The 24,133-nt window shown below is 48.3% G+C and overlaps 1 protein-coding gene across 2 annotated transcripts in view; it reads right to left on the bottom strand.

Annotated features, from left to right (window-relative positions):
• Positions 1 to 1,933: 1,933 nt before the first annotated feature.
• LOC143281933 (nuclear receptor subfamily 2 group F member 1-B-like) overlaps positions 1,934 to 24,133 on the bottom strand; it is a 93,254-nt gene continuing 71,054 nt past the window's right edge. For both annotated transcript variants that reach the window (XM_076587240.1, XM_076587241.1), the window contains exon 3: positions 1,934 to 2,343. In XM_076587240.1, coding sequence (XP_076443355.1) covers positions 2,069 to 2,343 — 275 coding nt within the window. In that variant the 3' untranslated portion in view covers positions 1,934 to 2,068. The remainder of the gene's footprint in view (positions 2,344 to 24,133) is intronic.

The following is a 24,133-nucleotide window of genomic DNA, read 5'->3' as shown; positions in this document are numbered from 1 at the left end:
ATTTGCGTCAAAAGCAGCATCAAATATTCTCTCCCAAACCCCCTTTTTATTTTCATTTTATTTTATTCTTATCTAATTTATTTCTTGGTTGGGTTTTTTTGCTGTTTGTTGTTCCTGCACGATGCTGCCGTCTACACTGCCAAAATGATGAATGAAACCAGGGAACTCTTCTTCCTCACTCAGCAAAAAAAGCACCCTTGGTTAGGTACCTATCATCAGCTGGGAATGGCTGTGCTTCAGTCATGCAATGTTGTTGTTGTGTTGTTGTTGTTTGTTCCTTTCCTTTTTTTTTTTTTTTCAGACAGACACCAAAAGCCTCGAACTGAGACGTTCCGTGAGAGTTGTCTTCACACCAGCATTCCACCATAAGAATCTGGTCTTCCCCTGGAGACCATCAGAAGAACAGTCTTCGTTCAGAACCCAGCAAGTCCTTTTCCTTGAAAGAAACCCCCCCCCAAAAAAAACAAAAAAAACAACAACCACGCCCCCATCTCCATCAGCAATGCCAGTCAGTTTGAGTGACTCCTATAGAACACTCTGTGTCACAGTGCCTCCTCTAGAACAGTGTCACGGTGCCTCCACTAGAACACTGTGTCACGGTGCCTCCACTAGAACAGTGTCACAGTGCCTCTTCTAGAACAGTGTCACAGTGCCTCCACTAGAACAGTGTCACGGTGCCTCCACTAGAACACTCTGTGTCACAGTGCCTCCTCTAGAACAGTGTCACAGTGCCTCCATTAAAACAGTGTCACAGTGCCTCCACTAGAACAGTGTCACAGTGCCTCCACTAGAACACTGTGTCACAGTGCCTCCTCTAGAACAGTGTCACAGTGCCTCCACTAGAACACTCTGTGTCACAGTGCCTCCACTAGAACAGTGTCACAGTGCCTCCACTAGAACAGTGTCACAGTGCCTCCACTAGAACACTCTGTGTCACAGTGCCTCCACTAGAACAGTGTCACAGTGCCTCCACTAGAACAGTGTCACAGTGCCTCCACTAGAACACTCTGTGTCCCAGTGCCTCCACTAGAACACTCTGTCCCAGTGCCTCCCCCTAGAGAGCACCACCACCGCCCCTGTCCCCCAGTGGCTCCCCCCCCCCGCTCCCCCCCGTTCCCTAGAACACCCGCTGCCCCAGCAAGGTCTGAGTCCTGTCTCGGAGACCGGCGGGCCAGACGGCCGAGGGCAGCGTGGAGGACGAGCAGCCCCCGTTAATGGGCGCCATCATCACCTGGGAGGAGGAGGGCAGGGAGGAGACCCCCACGCCCACCACGGGCGCCGAGAAGGGGCTGCCGACCACACCGGTGGCTGAAGAGTGTACATGGTGGGAGCTGTGGGGGTGGGCGTGGTGGTGGGGGTAGAAACCGGCGGCCATGCTGGTGGCGGAAGTGGCCACGGTGCCTCCAACCAGCCCCCCAGGGAAGGAAGAGGAGGAGGAGGAGGAGGAGGAGGAGGAGGTGGTGGTGGTGGTGGGTGAGGAGGAAGAGGACGAAGAAGAAGCAGAGGATGAAGCGGGCGAGGTTATGGCTGCCAAGGCCGCCGCAGCGTCTTTTCCCCCATTTGTCGTCGTCGCTGCTGTTGTTGTCGTGGTTGCTGCTGCCGTGCTGGAAGAAGAAGAAGAAGCAGAAGACGAAGAAGAAGAAGAGGAGGAGGAGGAGGAGGAGGAGGGGTAGGAGGAGCCGCCAGCCCCAAAAGAAGAGGCGGAGGTCAGGGCGTAGGGATGAGGATGATGGTGGTGGGGGGAGTAGTAATGGTGGGGGTGATGGGAGCGGGGGTGGTGGGGGTGGTGGTGGGGGTGGGGGTGGTGGTGATGGCGAGGATGATAGGGATGGTGGTGGTGGTGGTGGTGGTGGTGGGACCCGGCGGACAGAGCGGCGGCAGCAGCGGCCGCAGCAGCAGCAGCCGAAACAGCAGAGACAGACACGGTAGCAGCAGCAGCAGCAGCAGCAGCAGAAGACGAAGACGACGACAACAACGACGACGACGACGACGACGACGAAGAAGAAGAAGAAGACGGTGTTACATGGGGAACGGCGACGGCGGCGGCGGCGTTGGCAGCAGGGGCCCGTCATTGGATGGCCATGTAGGGCCAGTTGAAGGACCCGCCGCTCAGCAGCATGTCCCGGATCAGGGTCTCAATGGGCGTCTTGCCCACCAGCCGCACGAAGAAGAGCTGCTCGATCACCTGGGCCGACACGGAGCGCAGCGAGGGCAGGCGGAGCAGCAGCTTGCCGAAGCGGGTGGGCTGGTTGGGGTACTGGCTGCGCACGTACTCCTCCAGGGCGCACTGCGACTTCTCCTGGATGCTCTCGATGTGGGCCAGGTCCGAGAGTCCGCAGGCGTCTGATCCAGCAACACACACACAAGGATGATGACATTGATCAGTGGTGGTGATAGTTATAATATGATGATGATGATGATGATGATGATGATAATAACAGCGTCTAATCAAACACAAGAATGATGACGACGACAACAACAACAACAACAATAATAATAATAATAATAATAATAATAATGTAAACAATAGCGTCTAATCAAACACAAGAATGATGATCATCAATTGTGGTGATAGTTATATTACTACGACTACTACTATCAGTAATAACACAAGCATAACAATGATCAATGGTGGTGATAGTCATAATAATGATAACAATAACAGTTCTACTACTACTATTACTACTAATACAACTATTGACCATCAAACACAAGAATGATAATGATCAATATTAATAATAATAGTAATAATAATAATAATAATAATAGCAACAACAACAACAACCAACAACAACAACAACAATAATAGTAATAATAGTGATAATGATAACAATAACAATAAAGTGAAATGCCTGTATGGCGCGTATTCTAAAAATACCCGCTGTACAAAAAAAACAAAACAAAAAAAAAACACACACACAAAAAAAACATAAGCACTCTGAAATTGCTGCATGATAATTACTGAAAACAAACAAACAAGATCACAGGTGCTCGGCTCATCCATTCAACCAATCAACTGGTCAATGGTGTTGTTTGAGTCCTGGGTAGAATGTTGTATAATCATTAAAAAAAAAAATATGTACATTACGATGTTTCGAGAGTGTTGCTGTGAAAACGAATGTGTAGGGGTGGGTGGGGGAGGGGGAGGGAGTGTCAGGAGCTGACGGGGGGGGGGGGGGGGGGGGGGGTGGGGGGGGGGGGGGGGGGGGGGTATCCCACCTGAATATCTCTCCGCCCCCACCACCCCTCCTCCCGCCTCACATCACCAGTGTTGGTAAAAGTGTAGCAGGTAACGAGGAGAGGGGAGGGGGCGAGGGGGGCTGCATTGTTGATGACCTAGAGGCCGAAGGCCTGGGCAGGGTGTGTGTGTGTGTGAGTGTGTGTGTGTGTGTGTGTGTGTGTGTCTGTGTGTGTGTGCGTGCGTGCGTGCGTACGTTTCTGCGGGGGTGACGGAGGGGGTGTGGGGGAGGAGGGATGGGGCGGAGAGAGAGACTGGAATGGATGTCTGTGGAGCTAAAGTGACAAACTGATTGGCAAGGGACAATTTCCGCCCAGTATCGATCTCTGTCCACTCTTCTCTCGACCACCCGTGCCCCCTCTCCTCCCAGCACCCCACCCCCACCCACCCAACCACCTGCCCCCTCCATGCCCCCCACGCCCCCACCCCCTACCCTCCACCACCACCACCACCTCCTCTCGTCTTACTCTCGTTGAAGGTGACAACGGTTTGTTCCAAGGGTGTGAGGGTTGTTACAGTAGAGAAAGGGAGTGGGGGAAATAGTTACGGTGCTTAGGGAGGCTCTTGTTGCGGCTGTGCATCTATTTATCGCACAAACCACTGGTGGGTGTTGTGTTGGTTGCTACAACATGCTTCGGCTAACTTGTCAGGGCTGTCTGTGTGGTTTGGGGTTTCTAGAATCGTGTCAGCGGTGTAGGCATAGTCTCTGGAATTGCGTGTGTCCGTGTGTGGGTGTGTGGTTGGGTGGTGGGTGGGTGGGAGGAGGAGGTGGTGTAGTAGGGTGAGCGAGAAAGGGATGGAGGGAGCAGGAGAGGGCAGGAGACGGAGAAACAGATGCGAGGGGGTGGTAGGGGGGAGGGCGGAGTAAGGGATAAGAAAAAAAAGAAAGAAAAAAAAAAGATAACCAGGAAAAGGACTCTTATTAACCCCTTGACTGCTATAGACGAGCATGCTCACAGTAATTTGAACTTATAACATAGATCACGACAAGGCACCCCTTTACTTTGTGTGAAATCTTCCTCTTGAGACTGCTGCGGTAACTTAATTCTGATGCTTTGTTTTTTCGGCGCGGTCAATCACAGAAGTGCACCCTTTGCGATTTAAAAAAAAAAAAAAAAAATCCACGCCCCCCCGTGATCTCATTTCTACCCAGGTGCAAGCAGCGAAGGAGTTAACAAGAAAACAACGGACAGTTCAGCAATGGCAACAGTGTGAACGATCGAACGAACAAGAGAAGCTATCTATATACACAGTGCTTGTGTTCACTTCCTGGGGGCTAGGGGGGGAGGCGGGGGGTAGGGGTGGGAGGGGGCGAAATCTGACCTATTATTGGATCGTTAGTCACCTCAGGCCATGAGCCCCCGCCAAGCCACGATAAATCAATGTCACCCGCGCCCTGTACCCCCCTTCCCTCCCCGCCCCCTCCATCTAGACAAATGGCTACGTAATCAGGCAGCTGACAAATGCTGACTTAATTAGCCCTCTCCAAATGTCATCATCATCATCATCATCGGTGAAAACTAAAGGGGGAGTATTTCTAGCCATTGCACCGCCACTATATACCGACCACCACCACCGGTATAATATAGACACACGGGCAGGCAGGCAGGGCCCGGCACTATGAATATTCAGCGACGCAGGACCAAGCCAGTTGCACGCGCTGCGCCGCCGGCCATGATTATGGGCGATTATCGGTGTTTGCCGCCGGCTACGACAACCGTGTGAGGCTGATGGTGGTGGGTAATTGGCGGGTTAACGCACGAGGACGTTGTCATTAGTCGTCAAGAGGTGGACGTCGTGGTGGTGGTGGTGGTGATGGTGGTGGCATAACGCGCGCTCGACGAGTTCGACCCAGCCGACAGAGAGAGAGACAGAGAGAGAGAGAGAGAGAGCTGCTGAATGGCTACATCGTCAAGGTTTGTTTAAACAAGTTGTCGAACGACCCGTTTACGTTCCCGCCTCGTGACGTCCTGTTTAAACAAAAAGGGGAAGGGCGGAGTGGGGGAGGAGGGGGGGGGGGTTCTGTGGGCCTTTTTGTGAATACTATTATCAAGTCGTCGATTTTTTTCTTCGTGTTTTTTTGTTTGTTTGTTTGTTTTTTTCCCGCCGTCGGCGCCAGGCTTTTGGCCTGCTCTCAGTGTCTGTATCGATGGGGGGGATCGTCCCATTAGTGGCTTCGTTCGTTCGTTCTTTCTTTTTCAGTCATCATGTTTTGTTCTCGATGTTTGTGCATGGTGAAGGACCAAACCAAACCAAGCCTGGTTGTGCCCCGGCTTTATCATTATAATAATAATTTATGTGTAAAACTGTTTTAGGTACTGTGCTTGAAATACAAATAAACCTTCCCACACTGTGCCTGCTTTGTCAGCATACATTTTGTGTGCAAGACTGTTCTGGTTGTGGGTTTTTTGAAGACCAAAACAAAACAAAATCAAACATACATTCCAAACAAACAAAAACCAAACTGTCAACACCGAGCCCGCTTTATCATTATATGTTTAAAACTGTCCTGGATATTGTCCTTGAAGAACAAGACCTTTCCTCCACATTGTATTTGTATTTGTATTTCTTTTTATCACAACAGATTTCTCTGTGTGAAATTCGGGCTGCTCTCCCCAGGGAGAGCGCGTCGCTATACTAAAGCGCCACCTATTTTTTTGTATTTTTTTTCCTGCGTGCAGTTTTATTTGTTTTTCCTACCGAAGTGGATTTTTCTATAGAATTTTGCCAGGAACAACCCTTTTGTTGCCGTGGGTTCTTTTACGTGCGCTAAGTGCATGCTAGCACACGGGACCTCGGTTTATCGTCTCATCCGAATGACTAGCGTCCAGACCACCACTCAAGGTCTAGTGGAGGGGGAGAAAATATCCGGGCGGCTGAGCCGTGATTCGAACCAGCGCGCTCAGATTCTCTCGCTTCCTAGGCGGACGCGTTACCTCTAGGCCATCACTCCACTTGCCCCCTTTATCATTATAATTTTGGTTTAAATAATCTTTAATTATTCAACAATACACATGATTACAATGCAATGAATGACAAAAGAGCATCAACAAGCTTAAAGCTTATACTGTGCTCACAACGTTGCACTTCAGTTTTATCATGACGGCTGACTTGTATCAAATAACATTTATAAACAGTAAGTAATGAAAAAATAAAACAAATAAACAAACAGTACATAACATAGTAAAATAATGCTAATATCAATATTAACATGAGATTAAATTTATTATCATTATAATTTTGATTAAGACTGTTCTGGATATGGGTCTTGAAGAACAACAACAACGTTCCACACTTCCTGTCTAGTCGGTCTAATCAAGTACGATTATGTGTAATGTTATTCACTCTCCATGTGTATATTTTTCTTCTTTTTTCTTCTCTCTCTCTTTTTCTTCTTCTCTCATTTCTTTATCTTATTCACTAACTTGTTTTTCTTACCTTTTTCTGCTGTGAACAACGTATCTTATAAATGATGTTTACATTCATTGTAAATTCTTTAAATATATTAATCTCCACGGCGGCTAAAAAAAAAAAAAAATAAATAAATAAAAGGGAAACAATGTATGTCTGCAATGACTGTCATTTATATGTAGTTGGAAAATATGTATGGAAAATATGTATTTCAACATAACTGCAATTGTGTAGCGTCCACCAGCCGTCAAACGAAACAAATGTATTTAATCACATTCCTGAGCACGATATAAGCTGTTAGCTTGTTGTTGCTCCGCTGTCTATCTGTACACGTGTGACATATTTACTGAATGAAAAAAAACTGTTTAAAACAACAACAACAACAAAACCAACAACAAAAAACACACCTGCTGACACCCTGCCCGCTTCATCATTAAATGACAGTGTATGATTGCTCTGGGTGTTGTGCACGAGGAATAAACAAAAACTAACCACGCTTTACTACTAAATGTGTATAGTTGTTTTTTTATGGATATTTCGCTTAAAGAAAAAAAACAAAAACAAAACCCAACAACAACACCCACCCACTCTGTTCAAGCGTTATTATTCTAAACATGTTAAGGACCGATCTGGATATCGTGTTTGAAGAGAAAACAAAAATTGCACACTGTGCTCACTTTATCATAATGATTATGTGTATAATTAAAAAAAAAAAACACCAACAACCCCGGAAGTGGTTTATTCATATGAGTTAACAGGTACGCGCTTTTACCATTAAACGTTTATGACTATATACATAAAAAAAGAATAAAATAATAATAAGTGTCAGTCGGACAATGACCATCACAACAGTAGTGTGCGCTTTCCGACTATCTGGGCTAGAATTTGATTTTAGTGGAGAGTGTCTTGCCCTTGCCCAAGGTACATCCTCACTTTCTCAGCCCAGAGGGTCACGTTTTTTTTTTTAGGACAACAGTCGGCGATGGGATGGATGGATGGTCCTCAAAAGCCAACTGGCCCCCCAAGGCTGCAGCGCTGCTAAAAAAAATATAAAAAAACAATAATAAAAAAAACCACCAGTGCAAATCACGCCTCTTTAGTTTTCAGAGTCATAGCCCTTCACAAAAGACTTAAGAAGCTGTGAATGGATTCCCACTGCAGCTGGGAGAAACCATTGATGATAATACAGCTCTCACTTGGCTTGTTGACCCATACTTGGCCTAACTCTTAAGGTTATGTTATTCTCTCTGGTAATAAGCAGAACGATAGGTAAAAAACCCACCCGGAATGTCTATGCCCCCCCCCCCCTCCCTTCAACCCCGACCACCCACAACATTTCACCTTCAACCCACTTACCCTCCCACAATCACAAAATCTTTCAAATCTAGTCAAACTTACAGAATATACAATGAAGATACGCCATCTCACACCGCAATGGGGCATCAACTCTCTATACACACATATAAATCCCGCCTTCACCAACTTGAACGTATATATATATATATATATATATATATATATATATATATATATATATATATATATATATATCTGTGATGTAGTAGTATGTGCCTGCCCCTCCTCCTCCCCCCCACCCCCACACCCTCAACCCCTCCCCTTTCTACCCCCCCCCCAAACCCCCCACCCTCTCTCTCTCTCTCTCTAACATCTCCCCCATCCCACCACCCCTGCCCACCAGTGCTGTGGTTTATAGACCTTATCAGGCGAGAGTTAACATTCCAGAACGGGGCCCCAGTGGTGCTTGTTATCAACCCTTCCTAACTACCTAACCTCCTTCCCCCCCCCCCCCCCCCCCCCCCGCCCTCCACCCTTTCCGCAAAGTACTGCTACCACACCCCCTTACTTCCACTCACCCCCCACCACCACCACCCCTCCTCTCACTGGGAACAAAAGCCTGTCTATGACCTTCTCTGACCCCGCCTTGTTTCCAGTGTCGGCCTGCTTACACCCCCTCCCCCCTCCTCACCCCCTCTTCCGTTCCCCCCAAAATCCTCCCTCCCAACACACACACACACACAGACAGAGACAGACAGACAGACAGACACACACACACACACACACACACACACACACACACAGAATTCCTGCCTACTTAATTGTCGTAATCATCCCGTTCTCTGCCCGCTCATCATCACTATGAAAAGCACACAAGAGAGAAGTTGGAGGGAAGTGGAGTGGGGAGGGAGAGAGAGAGAGAGGGAGAGGGAGGGAGAGAGATAGAGAGAGCTAGAGAGAGAGGGAGAGAGAGAGAGAGAGCGAGCTAGAGAAAGAGAGAGAGAGGGGGGAGGGAAAGAGATAGAGAGAGCTAGAGAAAGACAGAGAGAGAGAGGGAGGGAGACAGATAGAGAGAGCCAGAGAAAGAGTGAGAGAGGGAGAGAGAGAGGGGGAGAGACAGGGAGAGGGAGGGAGACAGAGAGAGCTAGAGAGACAGGGGGGGAGAGAGACAGCTAGAGAGAGAGGGGGGAGGCAGAGAGATAGCTAGAGAAAGAGGGAGGGAGACAGATAGAGCCAGAGAAAGAGAGAGAGAGAGGGAAACAGAGAGAGCCAGAGAAAGAGAGGGAGAGGGAGGGAGAGAGATAGAGAGAGCTAGAGAGAGAGGGACACACACACACACACACACACACACACACACACACACACACACACAGAGCTCAAACCTTTCAATAACAGGTTGCTGATCTTTAAACACAAGGCTACACGTGTTGCTCATATACGCTACGCATAATTATAAAGCGGAAAAAAAAAAACTTGAGCAGAACGAACAACGGTAATTAATAAGGAAATGCTGATGGTCTGAACGCAAAGAGAGACAGACAGAGAGACAAAGAGAAAGAAACAAAACACAGAGAGAGGAAGGCGTTATTATTATTATTGCCTGTCGTTGGTCAGGGCATCGGTTGCACTGTATACATCGTTGATCAATCGCAAAAATCCATTCTACCTTCTTAAAAAAATAAAATGAAATAAAAGAGAGAGAACAAAAAGAGCGTCTCCGCGGCCTTATTTCCTAGATGCCCCTTTACCATCACCAGCACAATCCCCACGCCACCCTGCCCCACCCCCCCTTCTCTTCCTTTTCACACGACCATCATCTGGGGGTGATCCAGCCGACGACACTGCCACGCTTTTCATTATTCAAGAGATGGTAATGTCACACTGTGAATGATAGCGAAGCGCAGCCATTATTATATTATATCAAGCACAGGCCGTGGAATGGGCCGGATGGGATGGTCACAGCAGTCTCTGGTGGTGGACCCGCCAGGTCTTCAGAGAAGTGATGTCAATGACCAACCAACCACAGTGCAGCAGCACTTCTTCCCCCTCCACCCCCCCCTCCCCCGGCCGTTCGCCCCCCCCCCACACACACCTCCCCGCTGCCGCCCTCCCCCTCCCTATCCCCCTCTTACTGGTGCTTGCAATGCTGTCCCTCGCACACACACACCCTCCCCGCTCCGCCCCCCCCCCCCCCCCCCCCCCACACACACACACACCTCTCTTTAAACAGTATTTCATCTATTTGTAATTCTTTTCATGACAACAGATTTCTCTGTGTGAAATTCGGGCTGCTCTCCCCCAGGGAGAGCGCGTCGCCATACTACAGCGCCACCTTTTTTTCTTTTTCCATGCGGGGAGTTTTATTTGTTTTTCCTATCGAATTGGATTTTTTCTACAGAATTTTTGGCCAGGAACAACCCTTTTGTTGCCGTGGGTTCTTTTACGTGCGCTAAGTGCATGCTAGCACACGGGACCTCGGTTTATCGTCTCATCCGAATGACTATAGCGTCCAGACCACCACTCAAGGTCTAGTGGAGGGGGAGAAAATATCGGCGGCTGAGCCGTGATTCGAACCAGTGCGCTCAGATTCTCTCGCTTCCCAGGCGGACGAGTTACCTCTAGGCCATCACTCCACGTCTACAACTGCTACTACTGTTTTTGTCGTTGGATGTACATGTTGTTGGTGGTGGTTTTCCACACGGCAACACCCGACACACATACACACACACATCCAGAGTAGCTGCCAGGATGCTCGCGAAGAGCTTGGAAAGAGTTGGGGGAATAGAACAGGGTGGGGAGGGGGGATAAAAATGGATGGTGGGAGGGAAAGCAGAAGCCACCCACCGCACCACCCCACCCCACCCCACCCCACCCTTCCCCTCCTGCAACCGAACTGGTTATGAAATTAAAAAGAAAAAAAATGCATGTCATCAAAATGGCAAAAGAGGGGAGAGAGGGAGAAGCTTTATGAAGGGCAGTGTGATAAATTGGTTCGCCGGCGGAATACTGGGGACACAAGAGGAAATGGGGAAGGAGGAGGTGGTGGTGGTGGAGAAGGGTGATCAAGTAAGAGGGGTGGGTGGTGGGTGGGGATGGTTAGTGGGGGGCGGAGGGGGGGTTGGGGGAGGGAAGAGAAGATGATGACCTTCTATGCTTCTCCCCTCCTCCCTTTCTCCCCCCCCCCCGCCCCCGCACCATCACCCCCCCCCCCCTACCCCTCCACTACTTCCACGCCTGCTGAGTTTGTGGCCAGAGTGGAGGGAGGGGAGAGAGAGACAGAGAGAGAGAGAAATAAAGAGATAGAGAGAGAGGGAGGGAGGGAGAGAGAGAGGGGGGAGAGAGAGACAGAGAGAGACAGAGACAGACAGACAGACAGACAGAGAGAGAGAGAGAGAGAGATGGGAAGAGGTGCGAAGGACCTCATCCAGATAATTGCCGGATGAATATTTCATTGGCCGTACTGCTGTGGCTGTGTGACCTGCCTCACTGTCTTCTCTTCTTTTTTTTTCTTTCTTATTTTCCTTTTCTTTTTTTTTCTTTTTTTCTTCTTCACTCCGTTGCACACACACACACACACACACACACACACACACAGAGAAACCCTGTCCACATTTGACTCCCCCCACCCCCCCAAAAAAAAATCAAACAAAAACCAATAGCCCTCTTCTCTCACAACCGCTACAACCTTCAATACTTTCTGGTCGTTTGTTTGTTTGTTTGTGTTTTTGTTTGTTGATCTTTTTCTTTCTTTTTTTTCTCTCTCTCTCTCTCTCTCCTTTTTTTTTCCTAACAACTTTTCCACTGTGGCAATTTTCTCCCCGATTTCCTCTCTGACACAGGGCTCTGTGATGTGTGCCCCCCGTGTGATGCGATGTGTGTCGTCCCCGTGTGATGAGAAACGCAAGACTTTCTTCAACACACACACACACACACACACACACACACACACATTCGCGCGCTCATGCGCAGACGCACAGACACACACTGCAAAGCTTGGGGGAATGGGGGTGGAGGCTGCTCAAAGAGAAGAAGAAACGTTGACGTCAGAAACGTGTCATTTACATTATTATTATTATTATTATTATTATTATCATCATCATCATTATGCATTTTGGAAACATTCTCCCAGGTTTCCTTCTCTTCTGGGGAGTTAATCAGTCCGTTTGCCTAACATCTCTATAACTCTTCCCTTTCTTTTTGACTCACTTGTGTGAACAAAGTGAGTCTATGTTTTAACCCGGTGTTCGGTTGTCTGTGTGTGTGTGTGTGTGTGTCTGTGTGTGTGTGTGTGTCTGTGGTAAACTTTAACATTGACATTTTCTCTGCAAATACTTTGTCAGTTGACACCAAATTAGGCATAAAAATAGGAAAAAAATTCAGTTCTTTCCAGCCATCTTGTTTAAAACAATATTGCACCTCTGAGATGGGCACACACACACACACACACACACACACACACACACAAAGCCTAATTATATGCAAAGCCTGCATTTACTGTTATACTTATATTTTTTGTATTCTCTAAACTTGGCACTTTGATCTGATATTCTGACCCAACAACAAGAGCAGTCATAATTATCATTTTTTGTTCCAACAGGAACTTCTTTTGCTAAGCATGGACGTTTTATTTATTTTGCAAACGTTTTGGTGCAGATAGTAAAAAAAGGAAATTACTCTGTAATTAATGCTAGGGGACTTAATTTGCTTTAAACTGATCTTTCTCATCTTAAACATTACATTTTGAAATTATACTCAATACATAAAAAGATTGGATTTTTTTTTAAAGTGTATCACAAGTGAGTCTTGAAGGCCTTGCCTCTCTTGTTTTTTTTTTTCTTCTCACCTTTAAGCTTCATCTGTCTCCTCCTTTGAATACGAGTCCCCATCATGGAAACGCGCCAAAAATAACAAAGTCCTGGAGGTATAACCTTGTTATACTGATATCACACGACAGGAAAAAAAAAAAAAAAAAAAAAAAGGTCGATGATTTATCCTCTTGAGTGTGAACACTAAATGGAATTGAAGAAGAGTCCTGGCCACACAAACTATCACACCAGTGATAATATCACTTATCACACTCAACTAATTCCTCTTGTATTCCTTGAACGTTTCACCTCGGGGGGGTCGGGGTGGGGGTAGGGATATAGTTTATTCCCTTTGATTTCTATTGGTTCCCTATGTGTTGGTGCCTAACGTTACCCGACACAATAAGATTTCAGACAAGGGCGGAAAGCCCTACCACCTAAGAGTTATGGAAAGGCAGAGAGTAGACTCGAACCAACAAATGAGTAAGACACACAACCACCAAATAGATTGTAGACGAGAGGGAATCATTTCACAAATATATAACAACTAACAAAATTCTGAAGACTTGATTCGTTTACACTGACATCGAAGCGTTTACAGAGCACTAAGTATTGTCTTTTAGGTTGTTTTCTCGTTTATTTTATTCTCTGAACAAAAACCTTGTGTTTAAACATGTGGGTTCATTTCAAGGGGGTCACTTCTGTCCGCTGAAATCGTAAACAATACAACAAATCAAGTGAGCGTACGCCGGGATGGATGGAGACTAAAAATGTGGGGAGACAGATGAGAATGAGAAAGAAAGATCGAAACGAAATTTTCATTTTCATTTAACCACTGATTTTGAAATAAAGTAAGCGTATTACCGGCAAGAGCGACGCACAGAGAGAGAGAGAGAGAGAGAGAGAGGTACACAAACAGTAACACAGAGATTCACACACATATACAGAGAGAGGCAGAGAATGAAAGACATTGAGAGACACAGACACTGACAAAGAGATACAGCGAGAAGAGAGAGCGAGAGAGACAGAGAGAGAGAGACACAGAGAGAGAGAGAGAGACAGAGAGAGAGAGAGACAGAGAGAGATAGAATTTCTCTTCCCCTCCTCCCTCCTACCACCCCCTACCCCCATCCCCCTTACTAAACTCATCCCTCCTCAAACCAACAGACACACACACACACGCCCACCCGGTCAGACAACTTTTTGATTTCCGGTTTTTCAACTCATCCCCCCCCCCCCCAAACGACTTCTTTTAATTAGTTCAATCACTCTTTCCCCTGGCACCAAGGCCCCCCCCCCCCGCCCCCCCGACCATCATCCACCCAAGTGTCCACCCCCCCACCCCCCAAACCCATCCCCACCCCACCCTATCCCTCACCCTGCTGTTCCATCACTGTCAGCAGACGACAAGCACACCACCCTCCTCCACCCTTCCCCTCCTCGTCCAGATCCCTCCCTCCCTCCCTGCTGTCCACATTGTGTGCGTGCGTGCGTGCGTGTGTGTGAGTGCGTGCGTGTGTGTGTGTGCATGCGTGTGTGCGTGCTTGCGCGCGTGTGTGTGTGTATATGTGTGTGTATGTGTCTGTGTGTGCGTGTGTCCGTGCGTGCGTATGCACGCAAGCCACCAAGAATAATAAAATTCATAAGAGATGTGTAACGTGCTTTGATGTTGTGCTGTGTTGTGTATGTTTGTGTGTAGTATGTTGTCTTCTTTATACATTGTTTTGACATGTTCCGAATTAAAAAAAAAACCCACAAAAAACAACTGTTCAAGCCAACAAAATAAACAAGGAAAGAAAAACAAAACAAAACAAAACAAACGAACAAAGAAACACACATAGACGAAGCTGACAGATAAAAATAAGACCTCTAGACGACAAAATTTAAGACAAGACAAAAGACCTGTACTATATAGTCGGAAAGTCAGTGTGTCGGACAATAACTTGTCCATGTTCAAACATCACTGTCATGTCACTGGAAAGAGGAAAAAAAACAAAACAAGTTTCAACATTACTGCATTTGTTGTAACACTGACCAGCCCACAAGCTAAATCAAACAGAAAAAAAAATCTTTATCAGACTCTCCAGCACCGATTAATAGGTGTAAGTTTCAGTTTCAGTAGCTCAAGGAGGCGTCACTGCGTTCGGACAAAACCATATACGCTACACCACATCTGCCAAGCAGATGCCTGACCAGCAGCGTAACCCAACGCGCTTAGTCAGGCCTTGGGTGTAAGCGGTGTTGCTGCTCTGCTGGTTTAATCATGTATTTATATATCTTTTCTGAATAAAGAATTTGTTTAAATCAAGACTTGCCATCACACACGCACACACACACACACACACACACACACACACACAGAGACGAACGAAACGAAACCAAGCGCAAACGCGAACGCAAAAAAACAAATCACATAAAATTCACAATGGTTTACCCAATCTACTCCTCCCCTCCCCTCCTCCCCCCCAATATAACTCCTCATCATTTAGTTCTTCCTCTAACTCTTTCTCCCCCCCCCCCCCCCCACCCTCTGTCTCTCTCTTTTTCCTAAACCGTCACCACCACACCACCACGGCTGCTGCACTGGTCGCCCCTCCCAACCACCAACTGGTGCAAACAGGGAGAGGGGTGTGTGTGGGGGATGAGGGAGAGAGGGAAGGAGGGAGGAAGAGAAGGCATGAAGGGTGGGCGGTGGCGGGGGAGGGTGGAGGGGGAAGGAAGGGGTGGATGCAACGACAATGTGACATGAGCAGCTAGGTGGAGGAGAAAGGGAGTGAGGGGGTGGGGCTGGGGGTGGGGGAGTGGGGGGTGGGGAGGTGGGTGGAGGAACAGCAGCCACTCTAGCAGCAGTCAATAGTGTCTCTGACCGCCTCATTCTTCATCACCCCCCCACACACACACACACACACACTCCCTCACCCACTCTCTCTCCACACACACACACACACACGTACACACACCCCGTGGCTCATAGCCACACTCCTCCTGCTGGCATGGACAGGCCATCCCCACCACTAGTGAGTGGTTAGCGCCCCTTTTCTTTATGCGACGACAGTGTAAGGTCACCCGTTAGGGTCAAAACAAAGGAAATCATATATATATATATATATATATATATATATATATATATATATATACACATATATATTAATGAGAGAAAACAAAGGTATACTTCTACTTCTATGTAGATTAACTCACTCAGTACGGTCAGTCTTCTCTTCTCCTCTACACGGACCCCTCGGATGTCCAGTGGGTGTCTGAATGACCCAACCTTTAGCTTCCGTTGTCAGAATTGTGGTATTCTTTGTCAACATTCACCTCTTCAATACAAGAGCCTTCCGCTTGCAATATTTTGAAACGCTGTTAACTTCGTTTCTTTCGCCGTTCGTATGGAGAGAGTTAAAAAAAAAAAAATCATAATCTCAAGTGTAGTTGCAATTTAACTCCAAACTTTTTTTTCTATCCCCCCCCCACCCTGTTGAATCTTGTGACAAGACAATCATGTGCAATGTGTTTGGAAAAGCCCCGGTGAAGAACGACGAACGATATCATTTTTTGGAAAAGTCACAACAACAATCATCCTCATGCTCTTCTTGTCTCACCAAACAGACTCGGTCAGTTAATAATCGCCATGTCTTCCAGCGGTGTCACGGTCAGTACACCCCTCAGCCCAGCTGGAAAAGTGAGTGGAAGAAGGAAGCGAGACAATCTCAGCGTGTCCTTTCTTCAACTGCTGACACTTCTTCTTCTGCGTTCATGGGCTGCAACTTCCACGTTCAGTCGTATGTTAACACGAGTGGGCTTTTACGTGTATGACCGTTTTTACCCCGCCATGTAGGCAGCATTACTCCGTTTTCGGGAGTGGAGGGGGAGGAGGGGTGCATGCTGCGTATGCTCCATAACCCACCGAACGCTGATGTGGATTACAGGATCTTTAACGTGCGTAGTTGATGTTCTGCTTGCGTATACACACGAAGGGGGGCTCAGGCACTAGCAGGTCTGCACATATGTTGACCTGGGAGATCGGGGAAAAAAAAATCTCCACCCTTTACCCACCAGGCGCCGTCACCGAGATTCGAACCCGGGACCCTAAGATTGAGAAAGTCCAACGCTTTAACCACTCGGCTATTGCGCCCGTGAACTGCTGACACGATTCAAAGGGCTGACGAAGGTCCCCATGACCGCTGTGTGTCGAAGGCTCGGTTTTGGAAGGCAAGGACATCCCCGAAAACGGAGTACAGCTGCCTACATCGCGGGGGGCAGGGCAGGGGCGGGGGGAGGGGGGGGGGGTGTATAAAAACGGTCACGCACGTAAAAGTCCACTCGTGGACATATGAGTGAACGCCGTGGGAGTTGCAGCAACCCACGAACGAAGATGATGATGATGATGAAGGAAGGCAGGATCCCAAATCCTCTCCTTTTTTAAACTTCAACCACAATCAAAGTCAGCTACCCTCCCCCCCCCCCTCCATTACATTACATTGAGGAAGATTCCCCTTCTTTCTCATTTCTATTATTATTAATAACTACAACCCAAAAAGTATCAATAACAACTACAACCCAAATCCCACTCTTTCGACACAAACATTCCTCCATACGCCACCACCACCACCATCACCCTTCACACCACTTTCCCAGTCTCCCATGTCACCCCTTCCCCCCCCCCCCCCCCCCCCCCTCCCCAGCCAACAACACTGAACCGCCGACGTGTCGATGTGTGGCTCCGCCCGCACTATTTGTCGAGCGGCGGAAGTAGCACGCCACGAAGCCGGATTGATGCTATCCGGTTAGCATCCGAGAGCGTGTGATACTGCTGCTGCTGTTGTTCCTGTTCTTGATGCTGCTGCTGCTGCTGCTGCTGTTGCTGCAGTCGATGAGATGTCAGTGTCATGTGTGCGCGGATGTTGAGGTCAGATTTGTGTGGACATGAGACACGCGAGGTTAGCCTTTTTTTTTTTTTTTAAATCTAAATACATGAAGTAGGTAACTGAATAGCTTACATGAATAAACAAATAATTGATTAGTATTATAATTATAACTAAACAGCTGCATAAATCAACAAAATATGTAACTAACTAAACAATGCATAAATATAAATGCAGAAAGAAATGATATGCTGTAATTAGAAGTACGTCACAGAGGACTTTTTGAAAATTCTTTCCTTTTTCTTTTGTTGTTGTTTAACTGAGAGAGAGAGAGAGAGAGAGAGAGAGAGAGAGAGAGAGAGAGAGAGAGAGAGAGAGAGAGAGAGAGAGAGAGAGAGGCACATAACATAGACCGGACTGAGGGAAAGAATATGGAGAAGGAACATTGAAAAAGTAACAGGCACACGAACACGGGGGGGGGGGGGGGGGGGGGGGGGGGGGGGGGAGAGCCAGAACCAATAACAGAATCTCCGAAATCTACAAACAACAAAAGGTGAGGGGGGGGGGGGGGGGGTGGGTGGAAGGAAGCCTTCCTTTCCTCTTGTTGGGGAGGGGGAGGGTCCAGTGCACTTCTTGTGTAGTTGTAAGGAACATGGACAGTAAGCCACAACAGGGGGATGATGATAATACATCTTGAAGGGATTAGGGGGCTGCTTGGGGAGGGTTGGGGTTGAGGTGGGGGGGGGGGGGGGTCGGAGGAGGGTGTCTGTGTGCAAAACTAACAGCGATGTGGGGTAAGAGAGACAGCCAACAAACAAACAAACGAACAACAGCAAACAACAACAACAACAACTGAAAGAAACAAACAAGAAGCAGTGGAGTGATGGCCCATACAGGTAACGCGTCCGCCTTGGAAGCGAGAGAATCTGAGCGCGCTGGTTCCAATCACGGCTCAGCCGCCGATTTTTTCTCCCTCCCCCTCCACTAGACCTTGAGTGGTGGTCTGGACGCTATAGTCATTCGGATGAGACGGATTAAACCGATGTCCCGTGTGCTAGCATGCACTTAGCGCACGTAAAAGAACCCACGGCAACAAAAGGGTTGTTCCTGGCAAAATTCTGTAGAAAAATCCACTTCGACAGGAAAAACAATTAAAACTGCACGCAGGAAAAAAATACCCCCCCCCCCACTCCCAAAAAAAAAAAAAAAAAGGGTGGCGCTGTAGTACAGCGACGCGCTTTCCCTGGAGAGAGCAGCCCGAATTTCACACAGAGAAATCTGTTGTGATAAATTAAAAAAAAATGAAATACGAGAAAAATGGGAAGAGAGGGGAGAAGACAGACAGAATGGAATAAAGAGAGTTCAAAAAGGGGGTGGGGGGGGGGGTAAGGGATGCGAGGGCCGGGGAAGGTGGGAGGGAGGGAGGGAGGGAGGGGGAGAGGAAGAGGTGAGAGAGACAGAAAGAGAAAGAGGGGAGGGGAGGCGGAGAAAGAGAAGAAAATGAAGGAGAGAGAGAGATAACGAGAGAGGGGGGAGAGAGAGAGGGGGAGGGGGAGAGAGAGGGAGAGAGAAAGAGAGAGAGGGAGAGAGAAGAGGAATATATATATATATATATATATATATATAGAGAGAGAGAGAGAGAGAGAGAGAGAGAGAGAGGAAGAGACAGGAAGAGAGACAGACGCAGAGAGAGAGAGACAGAGACAGAGAAGGGAGAGGAGGTGGGGAGTCGGGGATCGGGAGGGGTGTATGGGGTGGTTGGGTTGGGTTGGGGGGTTGGAGGAGGGGGGGTGGATTGAACAATGTTAAAACTATTAACTCCAGTTTGCCCTCAGTTCATCCCCACATCTCTCCTTACGCCACCCCCTACAAAAAAAAGGCTCGGGTTGTAATCTAAACAAGCAGTTGCAAAAAAAAAAAAAAAAAAAGTTAGACATGAAGGAAGAGCTCCCAATGATGGTGGTGGTGGTGGTGGTGATGATGATGATGATGATGGTGTGGTGATGGTGATGGTGATGGTGATGATGATGCTCTGCCTCCAGAAGCTCCCGACCCTATTCCCCTGTTGTTCCACGACATCCTACCCGCTCCCCTCCCTCCCCCCCCCGCACCCTCCCCCCACTCCCTGCCCCCCGCCCCCCATAACCTACCATTCCCCATACCTGCCCCCCCCACCCCCCCCCACCCCCCCATTTTTTGTTGTTGACTGTACCTAAAACTAGTGGGGTGGGCTGCCGCGCTCTGCTGCTGGGAATCTTGCTGTTCCATCTTACAAGAAGAAGAAGGAGAAAAAGAAGAGGAGGAGGAGGAGGAGGAAGCCATGCATGACAGGCCCTTGTTCAAGGAAGTGTTTTATTGTGTAGGTGTGTTGGGGGTAGCTGTTTAGTTTATCACCTTGTTTTGTAGTCTAATATCATCATCTTAGATGATCAGACTATAAAATTGAATAAATAAATAAATAAACGAACTTGTTTTTTGTAGTTGTTTATTAGACCTTGTGGTCCAGTACTTTATTTATTGACTGATGGTGTGCTGAAATAACTTTAAACGGGCTCTTGTTCAAGGAAGTGCTTTCGTGTGGGCGGTATATTAACGATGCTGGATGTTTCGTTCATCACCGTGTTGTGTAACTAGTTGTTTAGGCCTCCCCCTGAAAGCGGACTATGGCTGCCTACATGGCGGGGTTAAAAACGGTCACACACGTAAACAGCCCACTCGTGTACATACGATTGAACGTGGGAGTTGCAGCTCACGAACACAAAACAAGAAGAAGAAGTTTAGGCCTGGTTTTTTGTTTGTTTTGTTTTGTTTTTTGTTTTTGCTGCCCTATCATCTGCACCGTTTCAGTGGCATTACTCTCACGCCGCTCATTTAGATTCCCCCATACACGGCCACACCCGGGTTCGTCCGTCGCAGTTCCAGCTTCTGCAGTCCACAGGGAACCATCGATGTTAGGTCGCCAGGAGGCCACACACCAGAGGAGACCCTGCACTGCTGCTGAGTCACTTCGGTGGTGTTCAGTGGTGCCTGTTCTGTTTTAACGTACTTAGGACACCACCTACTAAGCCCCCTACTAACGACAATAATGGCTTAGTCGCGGAGCCAGACTGAGTGAGCGTCCCTCCCAGAGTGGAGACCGCCACCACGTCCCTCAAACAACAGCCCCCCATGAATCTGCCGAGACTGACGACATTGACAGGACTCACGGAAATGGAGGGGCATCGAAACTGAGGTCACCATGAGAGCAGGGCATGAAAAGGCCTGGTTTTTCTAGTGCTTTATTCATTGACTGGTTGTGCTGTTGTTGTTTCGTGATTTTTTTTTGTTTTCTTCCTGTCTTGTTTTGTAGGTGCTTAGGATACGTTTATTCAGTGACTTTCTTTTCATTGGAAGGAGGTGGGGTGAAGGGGTGGGGGTGGGGGAGGTAGTTCTTTTCTATTGGTATATAATTCCATTATTGATTAACAGTTCACTGAGATAGCATGTGGACACGGTGTCGTCCATCATGGAGAGCAGCGCCTCTACAGCTTCCTCGGCCTGATTAAGCGCGTTGGGTTACGCTGCTGGTCAGGCATCTGCTTGGCAGATGTGGTGTAGCGTATATGGATTTGTCCGAACGCAGTGACGCCTCCTTGAGCTACTGAAACTGAAACTGAGATAGCATGGGTGAGAAAAAGGGACTGACTGAGAGAGGGGGGAGTTTTGTGACTGTCCGACACATAGTATAATCATCATCCTCATCATCGTATCTATTATTATCATTATTATTATCATCATTGCTGCTGATGATGATGAACACACATGCACATACACGAGATAAGAACTGTTATTAATCATCATCTATATGATAAATCGAAAATGTTTTACATTACATTTTGGGTCTAGTCGTGCATGTTGACTCCAGATCCCCCCCACCCCCATTTGTGTGTGTGTGTGTGTGTGTGTGTGTGTGTGTGTGTGTGTGTGTGTGTGTGCATTTTCTGAATATCCACCCCTTTTTCTTTTTCTTTGGGGGTGATAGGGGGTGGGGGAGGGGGAGGGGAGGGTGGTGGGGGTAGGAGAGTGTGGTTAGCATTCTGCCGCGCACGTACCACGGTCTGTCGCCTCATCATTCCCCAAGTACTACCATTTACTGTTTTTTTTTACAAGAAAAAAATAATAAGGACTGGAGTTCTAAAACATACGTCGCAGTGCTCACCACCACCTCCACCACCACCCCGGGGTAGTGTACTCGTTCTTCTGGCAGTAAAAAGTACCCCTGCAGCATGTAGGTATCATCATCAGCAGCAGCAGCAGCAGCAGCAGCATCACCCGTTTAGCAGCCGCATCCTCTCGGCACTCTCAGTACAGACTCCATTTGTGTATTTGTATTTCTTTTTATCACAACAGATTTCTCTGTGTGAAATTCGGGCTGCTCTCCCCCAGGGAGAGCGCGTCGCTACAGTACAGCGCCACCCATTTTTTTTTTTTTTTTTTTCCTGCATGCATTTTTTTTTTTTTCCCCCTATTGAAGTGGATTTTTCTATAGAATTTTGGCCAGGAATAACCCTTTTGTTGCCGTGGGTTCTTTTACGTGCGCTAAGTGCATGCTAGCACACGGGACCTCGGTTTATCGTCTCATCCGAATGACTATAGCGTCCAGACCACCACTCCAGGTCTAGTGGAGGGGGAGAAAATTTCAGGGGCTGTGCCGTGATTCGAACCAGTGCGCACAGATTCTCTCGCTTCCTAGGCGGACGCGTTACCTCTAGGCCATCACTCCACATCCACCCCCCCCTGTGTTACCTACCAGCACAGCACACCACACCACGGCTGGCTGCGAGTCTGGAACCAGTGAGATGGTCATGCTTCGTTGGCCGGAAACCAAGCAAGTAGAGTTAGGTTCAACGTGTCTCAGTGATGCTGGTGGTGGTGGTGGGAACGTTGGATGAGGGTGCTGGATGTTATATTAAGGGTGTGAGGGTGGGGGGAAGGCGGGGTGAGAGTGCGAGTGTGGGTGTAGTGTTAGGTGTGTGTGTGTGTGTGTGTGTGTGTGTGTGTGTGTGTTTGTGTGTGTGTGTGTGAGTCCAGTCCATGGTAACACACATTCTGTCTGTATGTCTGTCTGTCACACACACACACACACACACACACACAGAAGAAGAAGAAGAAGAAGAGTGCACCTGCAAGTCAAACTGCACTTAAACCTCGACGATACACCAGTCTAGTGAGGAAACAAGATAGAACGAAAAAAACAACAAAAAAAACAAACAAACAAAAACCCAACTAAAACAAAGGTGTTTGCTGCACCGTACAACACACACACACACACACACACACACACACACTGTCTGGGAGGAAGAGAGAGAGATAGAGTGAGTGTCGAGCCAAGGGCGGAGGAGAAGTAAGGATGAGGAGGAGGGTAAGAAGGAAGAACGGGTGGAAGGTATAGTTTCCAAAAAAAAAAAAAAAAAAAAGTATAGATGAATGGGTAGGACATGGAAGAGGAGGAGGAGGGAGGGAGGAAGGAAGAAGGGGATAGGCGGGGAGATGGGGGGGGGGGGGCTGGAGGGTGTGTGTGTGTGTGTGTGTGTGTGTGTGTGTGTGTGTGTGTGTGTGTGTGTGTGTGTGTGTGCGGGGGGAGGGGGGGTGAGCAAAGGGAGGAGGGTTTGCCAGTAAGGGCGGGTTGTGTGTGTGTGTGTGTGTGTGTGTGTGTGTGTGTGTGTGTGTGTGTGTGTGTGTGTGTGCGGGGGGAGGGGGGGTGAGCAAAGGGAGGAGGGTTTGCCAGTAAGGGCGGGTTGTGTGTGTGTGTGTGTGTGTGTGTGTGTGTGTGTGTGTGTGTGTGTGTGTGCGGCGGGGGGGGGGGGTGAGCAAAGGGAGGAGGGTTTGCCAGTAAGGGCGGGTTGTGTGTGTGTGTGTGTGTGTGTGTGTGTGTGTGTGTGTGTGTGTGTGTGTGCGGCGGGGGGAGGGGGGTGAGCAAAGGGAGGAGGGTTTGCCAGTAAGGGCGGGTTGTGTGTGTGTGTGTGTGTGTGTGTGTGTGTGTGTGTGTGTGCGGCGGGGGGGGGGGTGAGCAAAGGGAGGAGGGTTTGCCAGTAAGGGCGGGTTGTGTGTGTGTGTGTGTGTGTGTGTGTGTGTGTGTGTGTGTGTGTGTGTGTGTGTGTGTGTGCGGGGGGAGGGGGGTGAGCAAAGGGAGGAGGGTTTGCCAGTAAGGGCGGGTTGTGTGTGTGTGTGTGTGTGTGTGTGTGTGTGTGTGTGTGTGTGTGTGTGTGTGTGTGTGTGTGCGGGGGGAGGGGGGTGAGCAAAGGGAGGAGGGTTTGCCAGTAAGGGCGGGTTGTGTGTGTGTGTGTGTGTGTGTGTGTGTGTGTGTGTGTGTGTGTGTGTGTGTGTGTGTGTGTGTGTGTGTGTGTGTGCGGGGGGAGGGGGGTGAGCAAAGGGAGGAGGGTTTGCCAGTAAGGGCGGGTTGTGTGTGTGTGTGTGTGTGTGTGTGTGTGTGTGTGTGTGTGTGTGTGTGTGTGTGTGTGTGTGTGTGTGTGTGCGGG

This window comes from Babylonia areolata, chromosome 5 (assembly GCF_041734735.1).
Source record: "Babylonia areolata isolate BAREFJ2019XMU chromosome 5, ASM4173473v1, whole genome shotgun sequence".
Classification (NCBI taxonomy): Eukaryota; Metazoa; Mollusca; class Gastropoda; order Neogastropoda; family Buccinidae; genus Babylonia; species Babylonia areolata.
The sequence above is the reverse complement of the archived record's forward strand: the minus strand, read 5'-3'. Positions and strand labels throughout refer to the sequence as shown.